General features: G+C 47.0%; 2 protein-coding genes across 3 annotated transcripts in view; one reads left to right on the plus strand and one right to left on the minus strand.

The window, feature by feature from the left end:
- The window catches only part of LNPEP (leucyl and cystinyl aminopeptidase), a 117170-nt gene extending 106775 nt beyond the window's left edge, over positions 1–10395 (minus strand). The window contains exon 1 of the mRNA XM_068247491.1: positions 10089–10395. Within this exon, the coding sequence (XP_068103592.1) occupies positions 10089–10380 (292 nt within the window). The 5' untranslated portion in view covers positions 10381–10395. The remainder of the gene's footprint in view (positions 1–10088) is intronic.
- Positions 10369–19538, plus strand: part of ERAP1 (endoplasmic reticulum aminopeptidase 1) — a 127839-nt gene continuing 118669 nt past the window's right edge. The window contains exon 1 of one of the 2 annotated variants that reach the window (XM_068247494.1): positions 10369–10499. The gene's annotated coding sequence lies outside the window, so the exon portion shown is untranslated. The remainder of the gene's footprint in view (positions 10500–19538) is intronic. The other variant, XM_068247495.1, reaches the window with a different exon arrangement.

A 19538-nucleotide genomic window follows, 5' to 3' on the forward strand; every position in this document is an offset into this window, starting at 1 on the left:
CGACTCCTGGGCAGCATTTGGCAGGGCTGGTCAAGATTATCTGGCTGTCACAGAAGCGTCTGGCTCTTGCTTCTGGTTTAGAGGCCGGCATCATGGAGGGGCTGAACCAAAGGTGTCCCTGCTGCGGTGAATCAACAGCTGATGGATGGAGCTGGCATTCAGCAAGGCCAAAGGTGTTCCAATTGGAGTCCTGACCTGGGTAGCAGCAGTGGACTCCACATGGCCTGTACCTGTACAGACAATGGACCCAGGCAGCAGCCAGGCAGAAAAAACTCTAAGTCCTAAACTACCCACACCAGTGTCCCAGACTACACTGGACCACACTGCACACCTTCAGGGGGAAAACAAGGTGAACTGGGAAGAAAAAAAAAAAAAGGCCAGAATCCTGTGGCTGCCAATTAATGGCAACAGGTATACCTTTAAAATGAGTTGAAAATACAAATGTGATTTAAACCAAAGTGAGCTACTATTTTAAGACGTGATTTAATACACTGCTACATTGCTATTCCATATTTTGCCACATTTAAGACGTCCAAATATTAATTTGGAACAGCTTGCTGTCTGCAGCTAGCACAAACCACTACCACACAGCACTTGTCAATTCACTGACCAGACTATACACTGAGGAAGAAATTTTCCTCTTACTGGTCAGACAGGTCACATGATTATATCATGTGACCTGATACAGCCAGTAGGGTAGCTGCAGATTAACATTCAACCTTTAATAGTTTGGTCAAACTTTGTGAAGCACTGACCTACAGGAAGATGTAAAACAGCACTGGACACAGGCATCTTCAATAAGCACCAAAACCTAACCTCTTAATTATTCAACCCTGTTCAGCTTTCACATGTAGGGCTTGATTCACAAAGCGGTGCTAAGCTAGTTAGCATGCCTAAAGACTTTGGGCGTGATAAGTAGGGTGCTAACTAGGTTAGCACAGTTTTAACAATAAGATCGCGCGCAAAGTCCTGCACGCAAAACTTTGCGTGTGCACAGCGCAGTGCGCGCGAAACATTGCGATGCGACGATAACGACGCATCCGATGCGACTATAAGGTTGCATGGGGTGCGATCTTAACGTCGCACTATGTGACTTTAAAGTCGCACCCAATGCGACCTTATAGGCGCATCGGATGCATCGTGTTTTGCGCACACGCAAAGTTTTGCGTGCGGGACTTTGCACGCGAGTTGATTTTATCACACCTAAACTGAGTTTAGGCGTGAAGAGGGGCTTTTCACAAGCGCGCTAACCGTTAGCACCAGGGCTGTGGAGTCGGTCCAAAAATCCACCGACTCCGACTCAGTTTAGAATTCCACCGACTCCGACTCCTCTAATTTGCATATTACAATTTTGTTGATTAAAAGTATGTAACATGAAATTCGTCTCTTAACTGCCAACGCTTAGGAATTTTACAAGACAACTGAAGTGAGAAGGATATGTAGACTACTATAGACTACTATATTTATTCCCTTTAGACTAAAACTAGTCCTTGGTAAGAGTACTTGTAAAAGGTACAAACCGGAACAAAGAACATCTATCAGGCCCTAGGCAATGTAAGTGTGGGTACATGTAAGAAAGATGTGCAGGTACTCTGCAGGGGAATGAGGAGATTGTAAACAGACAACACCTCTGTGTTCAATGTGCACAGCATTCTCAGTGGATTCCCTGCAGCTCTGTGGGGAGTGCATATGTAGAGTATAGTACTACTGTGTAACAAAGTAAACCTGAGACAGATGAAATTAAAGTTTTATACATACCTGGGGCTTCCTCCAGCCGCCTTCAGGATAATCAGTCCCTCGTTGTCCTCCTCCACCACCTGGATCTTCTGCTATGAGTCCAGGTACTTGAGCCAGTGAGGCGTAGTGCGCATGCACACACTCCGCCGCCAGGAGCATACTACACCTGTGCAGCACTATTGCGCAGGTACAGAATGTTCCTGGCTGTGGGAGCGGCATGCGGCCGGACAGCGCTGACTGGCTGAATTACCACCACTCATAGCAGAAGATCCGGGTGGTAGAAGACCGTGAGGGACTGATTAGCCTGAAGGGGGCTGGAGGAAGCCCCAGGTATGTATAAAACTTTACTTTTCATCCGTCTCAGTTTCCCTTTAATTTGTAGTCACCAAACCAAATTTTAATAACATATCAAATTATTTGATTTCATCAGCAAAGGGAGTGCATACATTTGCATAAATCAGCATCAATGCAGAATTATTTCCATCTCGTTGACCATCTCTATTAGTGACACAGCTACACATCAGGCTTTATTCTTACAGCATAGATGTTATTTAGTATATATAAGAGATTCCTGTGTACACATCATATATACAGTCACAATCAGATATGTATATCTGACTTTAAAAATACGGGGACTGCTTTATTGAAGCAGCACAAGTAACTAATTTTGATTGGTTTATTTCATTTTTGTAGACTAAGCACAGCTATTACTGTATATATACTGTATATATACATTATTTTTAATGACTTTTATCTGAGAAATAGAACATTTTATCATATTTTCTATTTTAATTACAGTTACAAATTCATTAGGAGTCGGAGTCGGTGCATTTTTCCCCGACTCCAGGCACCCAAAATTGCCCGACTCCACGACTCCGACTCCACAGCCCTGGTTAGCACCACTTTGTGAATCAAGCCCGTAGTATGAAGTAGCCCTCATGACTTTTTAAATTCTGTGTACACCTGACAGAAAGAGGTCAAAACTATTTGATAACTAGCTGATGGGCCGGAGTTGCCCGGGTATGTATTTGGCTGGTGTTGGCTGCACCCACTTTTGCTAACACTAAAGCCTCACCTACACTGGTAGATGAGGCTCCAATCCGGCGGCTCGATTAGCCGCCGGATCACCTCTTCCGCGTACCCGCCGCGTCCCCGCTCCTGCCGGATTCGATTCCCCGCTCGTCCCCGCTTATCTTCTGCTCGATTCCCTGCCATTGTCCCCTTCGCGGGGAACGAGCAGGGAATCGGCGGAAGCAAGATCCGACCTGTCGGATCTTGATAAGCCACATCGCCGCCTCATCTACCCGTGTAGATGAGGCTTAACACAATTACTCAATGATCAAGTTTGTGAGCTTTGCAGTCTTTGGCACCAATTTGCATTGAAATGAAACAAATCTGATTGGCTGTTTGTGGCTCCACCCTATTTTCTGAATTTAAACCCCAGTCACCAAACAGGTTTAAGGCTTGTGCCATTAACAGTCCAAGAATGGCAGCATTGAAATATTTCCCTTGAAAATCAAAAAGTGAATTTTGAGTGGCTTTTGTAGGCTCCACCCACTTTTATGAATATTAATCCCAGTCATCAAGTTAAACCCAGTCACCACTAAGTGCCCTACCATTAATAGTGTAAGAATGGCTGTAATTTACATTTTCCCACTGAAATGTGTATTTGTCTCCACCTACTTTTTGGTTATGGGGATAAAAAGTATCCTATATGTTATTCCAGGTAATGTATTATGTGTGTGCCAAATTTCATTCAATTCCATTTAGCCATTGTTGCGTGATTGAGTAACAAATATCCACACTTTCACATTTATAATATTAGTGAATTCCACACTGGGGCTGTGAACACAAAGTAAAAGTACACAGTGCTTAGCAGGAACCTTTCTGGGCAGTACAGAGGGTTTGTGGTTCGTGTTCACCAGTCTTACTGACAATTGGATCAAAGCAACTATGTTTACCACATCACCCAATCGTGCAGAAAATTAGAGTAACTGCAGCAAAAAAGGTTTTACTGCATGAAAGGTTTAGCAACTCTGCTAATCTTTTAGGGCGCAATTCCACTTCAGCGGCGCACGTCTTCGAGACGTGCGCCTGCTCTTCCGGGTCTGCGGGGAAAGCAGACAAATCCCATCAGCTCTGCCATGCACGGCTATGGGATCCGCAGCCTCCCGCGCCGATTCGGATGGAAAATCCGGCCGAATCGCTAGCGGTAGCGATTCAGCCGGGTTTACCATTGCACCATATGGTAGAGTTTCCCCGCACTATTCGCCTGCAGGGAAACTCTGCAGATTCGCTGCGGTTTCCGCTCAAGTGGAAACGCGCCCTTCTTGTTTGTTCCTATCTTGGTCACAGGTGTTCCTATGGAACAATCCCTGTAAAGATTGACAGGCTCCTGATACTAGAATCTTATAAAGAGGACTGAAAGCCAATCATACATGAACCTTTACGCAAGACTTTTTTCAATCTGGAGCCTAAAGGTGAAGAATTCACCTCCTGTCATATGTTACCTTAAAGTGAACAAGAGGTAAAAAAAAATTGCACATATCCTCCTACTCCTAAAAGACTTTGTACCCCACGGTTGCAATTTATATTTAAAGAGAACCTAAGATAAGCTGTGGCCCAGTTCATACTTACCTGGGGCTTCCTCCAGCCCCATGAGGTGCTTAAAGTCCCTTGACGTCCTCCCTGGCCGCTCCGTTCCATCAGAAAATCTCCCGGTAATCAGGCTGGCCGCACTCCTGTGCATGCTCGGCCACACGCACCCGTCGTGCTCCCACAGCCTGGAGCATTCAGTAGTACTGCGCAGGCGCAGAATGCTCCTGGGCACTGGGAGCTCGGTAGAACTCGATGGACATATGTCTTTTTTTCAACCTAAATAACTATGGAACTATGTGCTGAAGACCACGACTGGTACCAACTGACCCAATTACCGGGAGGATTTCTGAGAGAAAAGAGTGGCCAGGGAGGATGTTGAGAGACTCCAAGCACCTGGAGAAAGCCTCAGGTAAGTATAAGTTGGGCCACAAAGCTCATCTCAGGTACATTTTAAACTTTTACAAAGTAGATTAAATGTTTAGTTGTCTCTGCTCAGTGCCAGCCTATTAAGTGTCCCTAAATGAAAATAAATGAACCATTGACCTTTTTCTATCACCCTCTGCTCTCAGAAGTTCTGCTCTGCTAGGAAAACTTACAGCTGTAACTGGTTTATCAGTGATGTTTACTATAAACAAGATACCATGACAGAAGCTGTTTCTTCCATGCCTAAAAATTAACTTTCAGGCAGCAAAATAAAACAAGTAAAAGCCTGGTTATTCAGGTTTTGCACTGTACATACACATGTTGCCTCGGGTACAGTTTAAACTTGTTAGCACTCAGCATGGCCAGGGGAGAGACCACCACCACATTGAGTCACATCTGAGAGTGGCCATGCTCAAACATGATGCACCCACAGTGTTGTAAATGCTGCCAATCTACTGGATTAGATTGTGGCCAAAAGGTAGCTGACAGACAAGAGACTTTATTGTCCATGTAGTTCAGCCTCCTGTGTGAAAGATGCCTGATGCGCAAGTCCGTGATCTGACCTAACCGTACTAGTCTCAGGCCTTTTTTCCACAGACTGTTGATAGGCAGTGAAATGCCCCTCAAATTCTCACAACTGCTCACTGCCACCTGATAACTGCTTGTTGCTGTCTGGAATCTGCTCACTGCTGCTTGGTAACTGCTTGCTGAGCACACAGCTCAACAGTCCGTGGAGAAGAGGCCTCAAAGTGTAACGGTTGGGCATAAAATCAAAAATCAATTAATTTATCTGGTGAACAAGTAATAAGGATGCTAGCCAGGCAATCCAAAAGATAAAATTTACTCATTTTTCTTCACCATAAAACATTCCCCAGTTTCCCTGGCTCTTATTTGGTACATCTGCCATAAAGGAAGTTGCAGGGCATGCTTTTTTTTGCTTCTTTACTTTCCCCTCACACGACTAATGCAGCATGATTGGCTGAAGCCTCTTTCCCTCCTGTTTTCCCCTCTCACACCTCTGTTCCTCTCTGATTGGCCAATATTTCTCAATGCATTTTCTACTACAGACTTGGGTGAGAAAATGATGTCATGATTGGCTAAAGATAGACAGACAAAATGGAAAATCCTAGGAAGGATTTTCTCTTTTTACTGTAGAAAAATCGCTACAATGAAAACATGGACAGTGCAATACATATGTTATATAAGTAGAGCAAGTATTTATCTACTTATATACGTGTTTTTTTTCTGAGGTAGTATAGTCAACAGCTCCATTTTAAAGAGTAACTGTCGGGCATAAAATCAAAAAGCAATGCTTTATTTTTATCTGGTAAACAAGTAACAAGGATGCTAATCAGGCAATCCAAAAGTTAAAATCACTATTACTTTTCTTGTTGATAAATGATCATTCTCCAGTTTACATTACTCTTATTTGGTACACAGAAAATTTGGTACACAAAAAGGAAGTTGCAGGGCATGCTGGGTTGTCTTTTTTGCTTCTCTACTTCCCCTCAGACTTAACTAATGCAGCCTGATTGGCTGAAGCCTCTTTCCCTCCTGTTTTCCCCTCCCACACCTCTGTTCCTCTCTGATTGGCCAAAATGTCTCAGGCTGAAACAATGCACTCTATAGTGAAGCCGGGCAAATCAGGCAGAGGAGATTAAGGGCGGAAATTACATCAGGGCTGGCTTCAAAATAGCCACAGTAAATATGGAAACTGTCTAGAATAGGATTCTCTACTTTTCCTTTATAAAATTCACAGGAAACAATGTGGACAGTGCAATACATCTGTTATGCAAGTAGAGGAAGCATTTATCTACTTATATATTTGTTTTTTTCTCCTGAGAGTATGGCTGACAGCTCCTCTTTAAAGCGGAACTAAAGATTAGCTTAAAACAGTTTCCCTTACCCGGGGCTTTCCCAAACCCCCAGCAGCCGTCCCGACGGCAACTGCGCCTGCACGCCCCGCGTATCTTCGCATTACTGTCCACTGCAGGACAGTAAGGCAAAAATAGATATGCATGGCCTGGGGTGTGCAGGCACAGTTGCCGTCGACCTACAAGTTGATGGTAATGAAACTAGCTGGCAGCGGGAGAACCGAGGATTTTTCAGGACCGGAGCGGGACAGGATGGCTGCTGGGGGGCTTAGGGAAGCCCCAGGTAAGTGAAACTGTTTTAAAGAGGAGCTGTTAGGTATAAGGTCTCAGAGAAAATAAACACATATCAGTAGCTAAAGATTGGCTGTACATACATTACATATGCATTTCACTGTCCACGTTTGGATTTCACAGAATTTGTATATAGTATATGCAGAGATAGATGCTCCTGACAGCTCATGGCAGGCTCCATGTTTTTCTGTCAAATGTGTCGTCATGTCCTGCCTGCTTCCTGATCACAGAAAAGCTCCTACTGAATAACACAGTGTGCAGTGAATAATAATGAGCCATGTGGCTAGGAACAATAGCTGACTCCTGCAGTGTACTCTGCCCGGAGATTTATCAGTGCTACGCGCTAGACTGATTACAAGCTGCTGTAACGTCTCATTAGCAGCCGAGGGGAGGGCCCCAGAATGCTTTGCAGTATAGTATGCGGCTTGCGTCCTCTTGGGTCTAACAGATTTTGCTGATAAGCACACATCAAAGGTAACTGAGATTTTTATCTTCACTAATGGCTTTTTGGCTTCCTTCTAAACTGTTTAACACAGGAGAATAGAGGTTTAAATTAGCTTCTGCAGCCTGACAGTTACTCTTTAAGCTAACCTTCAGTTCCACTTTAAGGCCCGTAGCCGCGATGCAATTTCTACGGCGATTTTTTTATGATATTTAACGAAGGCTTATTAAATGATATTGCATGACACAGCCACCAACAGCGATCGCTCAATTTTAAACATCCATCATGGCTAAGCCGATCGCCACCGACTTCCGCAAAAAAGTACCATTATCGCGGCTGGCAGACTATTAATACACTCCCTCTGTTTACAACTGTACTATGCTGCGATCTAGCGCAGCGCTGTACAGGGGACACTTAGCTGTCCCTCCAAGCGGCTCACAATCAAATCCCTCTCATAGGCTGATGCCTACGTGAGGAGAGGAAGTGGTTGGATCACTGACCAGAGCCAATTTTACAGAGGTAAGGGGGAGGGATGGGGAACTACAGCAATTAAAAAAGGCTCTTAATGAAATTAAATAAAAACCCTAACAATTGCAGCAGCGTTTAGAGACCACCAAAATAAAGCCCTCCTAGTGACAAGAAAAGGATGTAAGATTCATTTGAGTGGCAAGTTGCATGACCGAGCAATATACTGTTAAATCTGCAGTGTTCTGAATTGTGAAAAAAAAAAAAAATCGCCTGGTTACTAGGGGGTGTAAACCTGTGGTCCTCAATTGGTTAAAAAGCAGAACTGTAATCTGTTAAAAAAAAAAAAGCAGAAATGAAGGTTTGAAAAGAATTTTCAAAAAGTACAGAACACTCCTAACACACTTGTGTGTCAAAGGGTAATTCAGATATCCGCAATAGAGAAAGCCTGGCAAACACCACTGTAAATAATGATAAAGGCATAATAGTGATGTTGTAAAGCACTAGGTAGTATGGCAGTTGTAAAGATACTGTAAAGCACTAGTTGGTAGTATGGCAGTTGTAAGGATACTGTAAAGCACTAATAGGTAGTATGGCAGTTGTAAGGATACAGTAAAGCACTAATTGGTAGTATGGCAGTTGTAAGGATACTGTAAAGCACTAATAGGTAGTATGGCAGTTGTAAGTATACTGTAAAGCACTAGTGATGGGTCGTTCGCGAACGAGCCGGCTCTAAGAGCCAGCTCTTTGCTGCGAACGACAAGAGCCGGTTCTCAGTTTTACAAGAGCCGATGCCTCAGCCACCCCACACAGCTCTGCTTTTCTCTGTGATAAAGGGCGCTGAGGCATGCTGGGAGATGTAGTCCTCTTTCAGCTTGTAGGAGTATATGGGGTGGAGCAGAGCAGTAGCAGGAGGGATTGCCCCAGTCAGATAAGCAGTCTGGCGTCATGGAGACGGGGCGGGGCTTTTACTCAGATTCTGAGTGGTGTCTAGTGATATTCAATGAAGAGCCGATTCAGAGCCGTAAGAGCCGGCTCTTTCATGGGAGCCAATTCAGAAGAGCCGATTCTCTGAGAAGAGCCGAAATGTCCATCACTATAAAGCACTAATTGGTAGTATGGCAGTTGTAAGGATACTGTGGCAGTTGTAAGGACACTGTAAAGCACTAGGTAGTATGGCAGACTGGCAGGCGTAGGAAAATAGGCACCAGTCTACTTTAGGGGACACAGCAGGAAATCTCAGAGAACAGTTGTCCAATCACATCACCCTCTACAGCACAAATTGTTGTGATTGGCCAAATAGTATGGGCATAGTTTAGTACTATTGAAAACGTAGCAGTTTAAGTGGGTGCCATCCACCCAATCACATTAGCTATATTTCACTATGAGGTTTCCTGCTAGGTCCCCTCAAATAAAGACATACTAAGGACTTAAAAGCTCCAATGTTCAAGTCCCACTGGTGTTAGTTCATTAATAGCAGAAAAGGAGTGAAAATTTACAAAGAAAAAAAAAGGACAGAAAACTCCCAAGGAGTATTTCAGATGAAGTCATCCAAAACAATTTTGTTCATTATGTAAGTAAATTACAGGCCCTACTACATATACAGTAGCTCTGTTGTGAGATAATTGCAGACCCATGAGTGGGGACTTCCTGTCCTCTGGGTATTTGCAAAGATTTCTTGCTTTGTAAACAATACACACATTCTCCTAGATGCACATTTAGAAAGTGTGTGTTGTGCATCTTGCAGGTGGCCGGTCACTGCTGACAGACTTACAAGGCTCACACTGCATAAAATCCCCATTATACAGCAGCTGATGAGTAGAGAAGGTCACATTACTGGAAGAAATCTCCCTATGGGCATCTCCCCACATGTACCCAGCTGCTCCCTCTATGACCTTCAGCTGCTGCATGCTGTATGTGGTCAGCAGATTGCAGTGGCAGCAGGTAGTCAACTCTGAACACCTAACTAAAGTAAAAGCAACCAACCAGCCCAGGGCTGGGCACCCAAGTGCACTCACACCGCACTATTTACTGCCTGACAGATCCTGAGGATGTAGTGCTGACTGTAACATTATCTGATCGCTCCACTGTTTACAAAGAGAACCCATTACAACCCTGCAGCCATGATGCGCTATAGGGTGCTGTAGGGATGCTGAAGCCTTGACGATACTGCAAGCAGCATGTCTGCAGAAGCAGGTTGTATTTGCTGTGACAATTCATGGGGTGAGCCGCTGCATAACTTCTGCCAGTGTACTTGCCGTCAGAGGTGGGCTCCATGTCCCTGCGGGTCTCCTCTCCAGGCTGTCCGGTTGTCTGCGGTGATGGCTGTGCAAGGGGAGAGGAGGCAGCTACTACTGAGCAGCCATCATGTGCTTGTAGAGGGTCCCCGGTGAGCGCGCCCGAGCTGGGGCTGCTAGAGGCGGAGGCTGCTGTGCTGCTGCCTGATCCACACACCACTTCCTCCTCCTCCTCTCCCTTCCCTGGCTGCTGCTGACCGCCAGTAGCCCCGCCCACTGCCTCTGACAGGCCGCTGTCCGCTCTGTCTGCCATCCTCACATACGCCTCAGCGCGGGGCGCCTCTTGCCTCTATTATAGCTGCGCCCTCAGGCGTGATTGGCAGCTCGTTACCGTATTATACTGCGTGTGACGTGATCAGAACAGGAGCGGTGGTGAGCAATGATTATGGTTGGAAACATTCAGTTTAAAACCGTTTTGTCCTCGCTGTTGTTCATCATTTTGGGTTGTTCTGTTGTAAAGCCACCTATGCAATTATGGTAAATGTCACTTTTTTCTCTAAAGACTGCTAACTGTTAGCACGCGAAGAGGAAGAGCTTGATTCACTAACCGGCGCTAAGTGTTAGCGCTGGAGTGAAAAGCCACTCAGTGCTCGAAAAGTAGCTTTGCGGACATTAACAGCAGCGCAAAGCTACATCGCGTGCAGTGCGCGTAGTGCGCCGGTAACAGTGCTCAGTGCAACGATAATGTCGCACCTGCTGCCCTGTAAACGTCACACCTGCTGCCCTGGAAACGTCTCACTCGGTGCACCAAAAATGGTGCATCAGGTGCCTCCTGAAAAGGCACATCAATGCGCTTGCTTCAGGGGCACACGATGCGCCATATACAGGGCATCGGGTGTGACGTTATCGTCGCACCGCGCACTATTACCGGCGCACCGTGCTGCGCACGCACTGGGCTGTGCGCAATGTAGCTTTGTGCGGCTACTAGTGCCTGCAAAGCTACTTTTCGGGCACTAAGTGACTTTTCACTCCAGCGCTAACACTTAGCGCCGGTTAGTGAATCAAGCCCGGAGTGCCTTTTGCGCCCATGAGGTAACTACCGCAAAGTCTGCGTTATTGCGTGCAAACGGTAGTTACCATGTGGGCGCAAAACTTTGCACCGTGCAAAGACGCGTGCACGGCACTTCGCATGCTAACTGTTTAGAGGATCAAGCCCATGCCTCTGTCTCTCTGGCAGTGCACGCTATCGGTTGTATTCACTAAATTGCAGTGTATAAAAAAAAAAAAACCTCTGAGTTTCAGGGAAAGACAAAGGGCTCTATTCATAAAAAAGTTGTTGCGAGAAAACTCCTGGAGGGAAAATACCGCAGCGGTATTTTACACTTCTGGGTGGTCATTCAAAGAAATCTTGAAAGCTGCGATGCAAGAGCGGAGATCTCCCGCTGAAAGCTGGCGGTAAGCTGTCGGAAGGCATGCGGAAACACTTCAGCCGGCAGAGTCCCTCCGTGCACTGCTCTCTCTGGGAGGTCTGTCCCATTCACTTGTATGTAATCCGCAAAATCAGAGGAAGCGGTATTTCCCGTCCACATACCGCTTCCTCTAATCTTTATGAATGGCCATTTTGTTACTTTTTTCTAGATAAATCTAGAAAAACACTGGAGAAGGCGGAATTTTTTCACTCTGCTGGGGGATTGTAGATTTTCATGCGGGAACAGCTTTTATGAATGCCCACTTTGCTAAATGGACGGGAAAATCCGCTGTTTTGAGCGGAAAACTTGCGGTAAGGTTTTATGAATAGAGCCCAAATTGCCTCTGGATCCATAAAGCTGAATACTCACCTGAAGATGGATTTTGGAACTTCACAGCGACGCCTCCAGACAAACGAGGTTCCCCGATCCATCTTCCTACCCGTGGGAACACGTGACGACACAGGAGGTCAAACAGGAGGAACGGGAGGTCAAACAATCATGGTACTTTGCGTGGGAGTCGTCTGGGGTCTTAAAGATCCGATATGTTGAGATGGTTGTTATTGGCATGCGGTGCAAAATGCCATTCATGTAATTGTACATGTACCCACATTGCGAGATAGCAGAAACGATCGTTCCTCGCGCATAAAATCGCTGGTTGCCAGAAAAATGTTGTAAAAATTGTGTCATAAGCCTTAGGGCTTGATTCACAAAAGAGTGCTAACTCAGTTAGCACGCCTAAAAGCTTTTATTGATTGCGCGCAAAGTTTAGCGCTGCACGGTGCGCGCAAAATGTTGCACCGGGTGCCCCTAAAAAGTCGCACCGGCTGCGCCCGGAACGTCGCGTCCTGTAATGTTTCAGGCGCACTCGGTGCGACTTTTTAGTCACACCCGGTGCATCAATTCGCGTGCACCGCTAAACTTTGTGCGCTTTGCGCATCCTAAAGGGCTTTAGGTGTGCTAAGGGGCTTTTAAGCGTGCTAAGTAAGTTAGCACCCTTTTGTGAATCAAGCCCTTAGAGGCTTACCCGTCTTCCTCAACCGAGCCATTCACAAGCAGGGACCCACAAAGTGCGATTGCACTGCGCCTGTGCAGTAACACGGAAAAAGCCGAGCCTTACCTGGTCCGTGGTTCATCGACAAGGAGCTTTCCAGTGGTCCCAGCACTGGAATGGGCTGGTGGATCCTGGAGAGGCTTCCTCCTCCTGAGGTGAGTTCCCCGTATGGGTACTTGGGACAACTAAGGCTTAAAGAGTAACTGTCAGGCTGCAGAAGCTAATTTAAACCTCTAGTCTCCTGTGTTAAACAGTTTAGAAGGAAGCCAAAAAGACATTACTGAAGATAAAGATCTATCTTACCTTTGATGTATGCTTATCAGCAAAGCTTAGAGCTAAGCTGGACGCAAGCCGCATAACATACTGCAAAGCATTCTGGGGCCCTCCCCTCGGCTGCTAAGGAGAAGACGGGATCAAGTTTCAGCAGCTTCTAAAACTCAGTCCAGCCACAGCACAGATAAATCTCGGGGCAGCGTACACTGCAGGAGTCCGCTATTGTTCCTAGCCACATGGCTCATTAATATTCACTGCAAACTAGTGTTATTCAGTATGAGCTGTTCTGTGATCAGAAGCAGGCAGGACATGACGACACATTTGGCTTCACAAACATGGAACCTGCCATGAGCTGTCAGGAGCATCATTCTCTGCATATACTATATACAAATTCTGTGAAATCCAAACGTGGACAGTGAAATGCATATGTAATGTAAGTACAGCCAATCTTTAGCTACTGATATATGTGTTTATTTTCTCTGATACCCTATACCTAACAGCTCCTCTTTAAAGGGAACCAGAGAGGAAGGAGACTTAAAAAAAGAAAGAGATTTCATACATACCTGGTGTCACAGGAACCCTAGTGGTCAGACCACAAATTGCCTTCCAATTGGTTTCAGCACACAGACCATGCAAGCTTTGGTTGCGATCTTGGCGCAGAAACCGACAGAAATGTGGGCAGCAGCCCGGCCAGAAGGGAGCCTGTGAGGTACGGTAATTACAACTTACACACTATTTCAGGGTATCTGCCACCACCACTGGTATGGGCCAGTGGACCCTACTGACTGACTGACTGCAAATAAAATGGTTAAACACTCTATTCTGTCTAGATATCAACAATAGTAGCGTCTCTTCAGAAGTCTGGGTTCAGTTTGTGCGGCTGAGTAGCAGGGTAGCGGAACAGTGAATTACTTTGATAAAGTCTTTATTCACGGGCAATATAAATAATTAATATAGACAGACAATTATTATAAAATCAACAATTATTGAAACATTATTAGCCGGTATGAAAAATAAAAGAAAGGGAGAAAAATTACTTAGTTTCATGGAAAGATGTCCTTTTGTGGGAAGAATCATAAAGTCCAAGCAAAATGGCCACCACTTGTTCCTCACGTTGGCCGCGCGTTCATGAAGGTGGAAAATGGAGGAATGAGGGAAGAGCCCCTCGCAGATACTTTTGATGAAGCTTGTTTGGGGGTGTGGCAGTGCATTACCCACTATTAATTACTCTGAATTACCCACCAATGACAGTTCATTCCCTCTGAGAGATTTTAGGTTTAAACTTATAAAATGCCGTAACTCACAAACAATACAAGTCATATTTAGGTGGATAACAGATTCATACTTGTTGGAAAATACAGATTAATATGACATCAGACATGGCTAGTGCAGCGGGTCAGGTTCCTGAGACGATTCATACCGCAATAACCGGACGTGCTATTGCGATGAATTTCATATCAGCACGCTGGCCAGATTTTACCGAATTAGACCATATGAACTTCATAGCTGTGCGATATACGGTTTTCGTATACCGACAGGAAATCACACCACCCATGCTTTTAGATCTGCCTTTCATCGGTGCCATGAAGTCTGGGGTGAAAGTAGGTTTTGAATAGCCCCCTGCTGGGAGGGAAGCCTTCTCTGAATAGAGTCCCCATCTGGGGACTAGAGAGGTAATGAAAAATTAACATTCTCCAGGATACAGGCCTGGCCCAAGCTAATTAACACATCAAAAGACATCCTGCATCCAAGTACTGCTAGCCCAGATTGACCGCAGATGCTCCTACACAACCAATCTAGATATAGCACGTCACTGGCAATCGGTGCAATAAACCGACTGCGATTGCGTTCTCGTTTCTCACAGCTGTTCCGTGACACCTCCCCTTCCTGAGGCTGTGGTGGGGTTGTCATCAAGACATCCTGCGTAGCAGCCATTGACGCTGTTGGGTCTAGTTCCCCCTGACACTGGGACAGCCCATCAGCGTTTCGGCTGCCCGCGTTGTGTTGGCCAACTTGGCTGACGGGTCTTGAGCTGCCGGCACGGCGGGAAAACCCATTGGAGCCTGCGGCTCGGTTCCCCTGGACAGGTCGCTGTCCGCTCCCCTCAGGTTTGACCCGACACGGACCGTTCTGGACAGGGCGTTTGCGCCACTGCGTTCGGATGTGGAATCTGCCAGGACTGCTGACAACGGGCAGTGAGTTGGGTAGGTCGACAGCCAGCCCACGCAGGGTTTCCCTGCTAAGTGGCTGTGGACCTAAGGGAACCCCGCGGGAATCCCTGGACCTCCCCAGCTCCTGACAGACGGCACATGCTTTGCAGTAGTTTGCTACATCCCTGTTCATCCTGGGCCAATAAAACGGTTTCTGAATACAGGCAAGTGTCTTGCGGACACCTGAGTGCCCTGTCAGAGGATTACCATGTGCGGATTTCAGCACATGTCCCCCGAACGCACCCGGGACCACAAGCCATTTGGTATTCGCATGTGATCTACCTGGAGGGGGCTGTACAGACTCACTACAGTCTCCCACCTTCCCAGTACACCTTGAAAGCGGCCCGTCTGCGAGGGGCTCAGAGGCTTGCTACCTGAGCACCTCCAGGCTTGGGTCCCTTTGTAGTGTTGCTGTGAATACGCTGTCAGTTTCAGCCAACTGGCTCATGTCACACGAGGCCAGCGGCTGAAAGGTCTCATCCCTGCGGTCAGAGGAGGGGGAGGAGGCCGGAACCCCCTCCACCTGTTCTGAGCTCGGGTTCTGAGCAGTACAGCTGCGCGGTACTGCTAGCACAGGTACACCTTCAGAATGGCACAGACGGGCATTACTCAAATCATTGTTGCATGCATTAATGACAGTGACAGGCATAGACACATTTTCATTACAGACCGTTTGTACATTAAACACAGGTACAGTTACATCTTCATCACAACAGACAGTTTGTACATCAAACTCAGGTGCCTTTGAAGCAGGCACTATTGAACCGGGTACCCTTGAACTGGGCACATTCAACCCACCTCCCCCTGGTGCTCCCCCAAGTGTATAAAGTACCTGGTGGTAGGTGGAGAGTTCATCTCCTTCCGTGAGCAACGAGGCGGTCGTGGCAGGTTCGTAGTAGGACACAAGCTTGCCCAAATCAGTCCCCAGCAACACAGGGACTGGGAGATCCTTCACAACCCCAACAACCCTTTCTTGGACTCCTACCCCCCAGTCGAGCTTCACTCTCGCCTGGGCTATGTGTAAAAGGGTGCCCTCTATTCCAGTTAGGGCAAGGGATCGGCTGGAGCTGATGCTCTCCTTTGGCATAAGGTGTGAGTGAACTAACATGATGTCAGCTCCGGTGTCTCGGAACCCGGTGACAACTTTGTCGTTCACTCTAACAGGCTGCTGCTGGTCGGTTCGGTCGCAGATTTCCTTTCCGCGGGCAAACAGAACAAAATCTAATGATCCAGGCTGTGGTTCGCTGGCAACTGCTGTGGGTGAGGTACAGGGGATACAGGTGCTGCAGGTGTTGGTGGTGTCTGTCTCCGCTCTGGACAGTGGAATTTCATGTGTCCGGGCTGGCGGCAGTAGTGACAGGTGACCTCTCCAGGGGCTGCAGGCCTGAGTGCAGCAGCTGCGCTGAGTGGCCTCTGTGCCTGACGGCTCACAGGGGCAGGGGAGTCTGCCGGGGTATTGGGCTGACCTCCTCTCCACCTGAATGGGACAGTTCTGCCTGTATCAGACACCCAGGTAGTTGTAAAGGTTTCAGCGAGGTCTGCAGCGACAGTTGCTGAAGCAGGCTTGCGCTCCAGCACAAACTGTCGTACATCAGCAGGGCAAATGTTCAGAAATTGTTCTAGGACTATCAAGTCCTCCAGGACGTCATAAGACCCTTTGGTGAGGCCTAGAGTCCACTGGTGCGCAAGCTGCTGACCACATCTCGATAAGAATCAGAAGACATTTTCTGCCAGGCCCTGAACTTTTTGCGATAGGCTTCTGGCGTCAGCTGGTATTTGGTAATGATAGCGTCTTTTATAGCGGCATAATCATTATCATTCTCCGCAGGTAACTCTGCGAAAGCATCCAGCGCTTTGTAGCGCAGCAAAGGTGTCAGATGTCTGGCCCACTGGTCTTGGTACAGACGATACTGACGGCATGCCTTTTCAAAAAAACCGCAATATTAGCAAATTTTGCACTTACGGGTGATGCAGCTATTTCAGCAGGGAGGCTGGGAGGAGAACTCCGGCTGGCCTGCTGAACTTTTGCCATGTTTAGCTCATGCTGTCGTTGGAGCTCCCGTTCTGTAGCAGCCGCTCGCCGCTCCCGTTCCTCTCGTGCCTCTGCAGATTGGCGCGCCTCACGTGCTTCTGCAGCCTGGCGCTCCCGCTCCTCACGCGCTTGCATGTTCTACATGTACTTTTCCAGGTCAGTCTCCATCAGCTGTCGTAATGCCTGCTGCATTAGCGGATCAGCACAAACGGACAGTCCAGTACTGGCCGGTTCCGGGCGAACACTTTCAGAAATTTTGGGATTGGGGACCACACTGACAGCCTCTTGCGTAACTGTTGCCACATTGCCTGCAGGTTGCTCAACCTCTGTACGCCTAGGATCTTCAGCCTCTGGTTCCCCTTGACTTGAGTCAGATGGGTCGGCGTCTACCTCAGCAGACACATCCAGCTCCCGCGGTTGCTGGGTATCCCATTGAAACAAGTCCGTTACCAGGTCCTGGTGTTTCTTGCGTCCGACTTCAATGCCTCTCGCTTGGCAAAGAGTTTGCAGGTCCGCCAGGCACATGTTCTTGTAGTTCCCGGACATTTCCACGACAAATAAAATAAAACTTTTGGGGAGGGGTACTGGCTACACAGTCTCTCTGTATATATAAAAAATATATTGCATTCCAGCTACACCAACGAATTAGTTCGTTTCTTGATAGCGCTAGCACTATCTTAGATACTTTTAGCACAACACAGATCCCAACCACTGCCAAACACTGTCACAGGAGCCCTAGTGGTCAGACCACAAATTGCCTTCCAATTGGTTTCAGCACACAGACCATGCAAGCTTTGGTAGCGATCTTTGCGCAGAAACCGACAGAAATTTGGGCAGCAGCCCGACCAGCAGGGAGCCTGTGAGGTACGGTAATTACAACTTACACACTATTTCAGGGTATCTGCTACCACCACTGGTATGGGCCAGTGGACCCTACTGACTGACTGACTGCAAAACGGTTAAACACTCTATTCTGTCTAGATATCAACAATAGTAGCGTCTCTTCAGAAGTCTGGGTTCAGTTTGTGCGGCTGAGTAGCAGGGTAGCGGAACAGTGAAGATAAAGTCTTTATTCACGGGCAATATAAATAATTAATATAGACAGACAATTATTATAAAATCAACAATTATTGAAACATTATTAGCCAGTATGAAAAATAAAAGAAAGGGAGAAAAAATACTTAGTTTCATGGAAAGATGTCCTTTTGTGGAAAGAATCATAAAGTCCAAGCAAAATGGCCACCACTTGTTCCTCACGTTGGCCGCGCGTTCATGAAGGTGGAAAATGGAGGAATGAGGGAAGAGCCCCTCGCAGATACTTTTGATAAAGCTGGTTTGGGGGTGTGGCAATGCCGGCCCCCTCTGAATTACCCACCAATGACAGTTCATTCCCTCTGAGAGATTTTAGGTTTAAACATGCCGTAACTCACAAACAATACAAGTCATATTTAGGTGGATAACAGATTCATACTTGTTGGAAAATACAGATTAATATGACATCAGACATGGCTAGTGCAGTGGGTCAGGTTCCTGAGAAGATTCATACCGCAATAACCGGACGGGCTATTGCGATGAATTTCATATTAGCACGCTGGCCAGATTTTACCGAATAAGACTATATGAATTTATAGCTGTGACAGGAAATCATACCACCCATGCTTTCAGATCTGCCGTTCATCGGTGCCATGAAGTCTGGGGTGAAAGTAGGTTTTGAATAGCCCCCTGCTGGGAGGGAAGCCTTCTCTGAATAGAGTCCCCATCTGGTGACTAGAGAGGTAATGAAAAATAAACATTCTCCAGGATACAGGCCTGGCCCAAACTAATTAACAAATCAAAAGACATCCTGCATCCAAGTACTGCTAGCCCAGATTGACTGCAGATGCTCCTACACAACCAATCTAGATATAGCACGTCACTGGCAATCGGTGCAATAAACCGACTGCGATTGCGTTCTCGTTTCTCACGGCTGTTCCGTGACACCTGGGGCTTCCTCCAGCCCCATATGCTTGGATCGCTCCCACGCCGCAATCCTCCGCTTCCTGGATCTGCCGGTACCGGGTCCCGTCACTTCCTGCGGACGCGGCCAATTGTCCGCATGATCAGGGGCTCCCTCCATATGTTTACGCGTGCGGCTGCGCAGTATGCAGCGGCACGCGTAAGAGTATGCTGGGAGCCTCTGTGATGCGGACAATTGGCCGCGTGCTTCCGCCGACTGGCTGAAAGTACGGGACCCGGTACCGGCGGATCCAGGAAGCGGAGGACGGCGGCGTGGGATCGATCCAGGCTTATGGGGCTGGAGGAAACCCCAGGTATGTATAAAATCTTTTAGCTTCTTAATATCTGGTTCTCTTTAAGCTGGCCAATCATTAGAAAAATTTTCTCATCAATACATAGCAGATTTGTCTGAAATTGGTCGATCGCACAGGACAGAATATT

Source organism: Hyperolius riggenbachi, chromosome 1 (assembly GCF_040937935.1).
Source record: "Hyperolius riggenbachi isolate aHypRig1 chromosome 1, aHypRig1.pri, whole genome shotgun sequence".
In the NCBI taxonomy this organism is placed as follows: Eukaryota; Metazoa; Chordata; class Amphibia; order Anura; family Hyperoliidae; genus Hyperolius; species Hyperolius riggenbachi.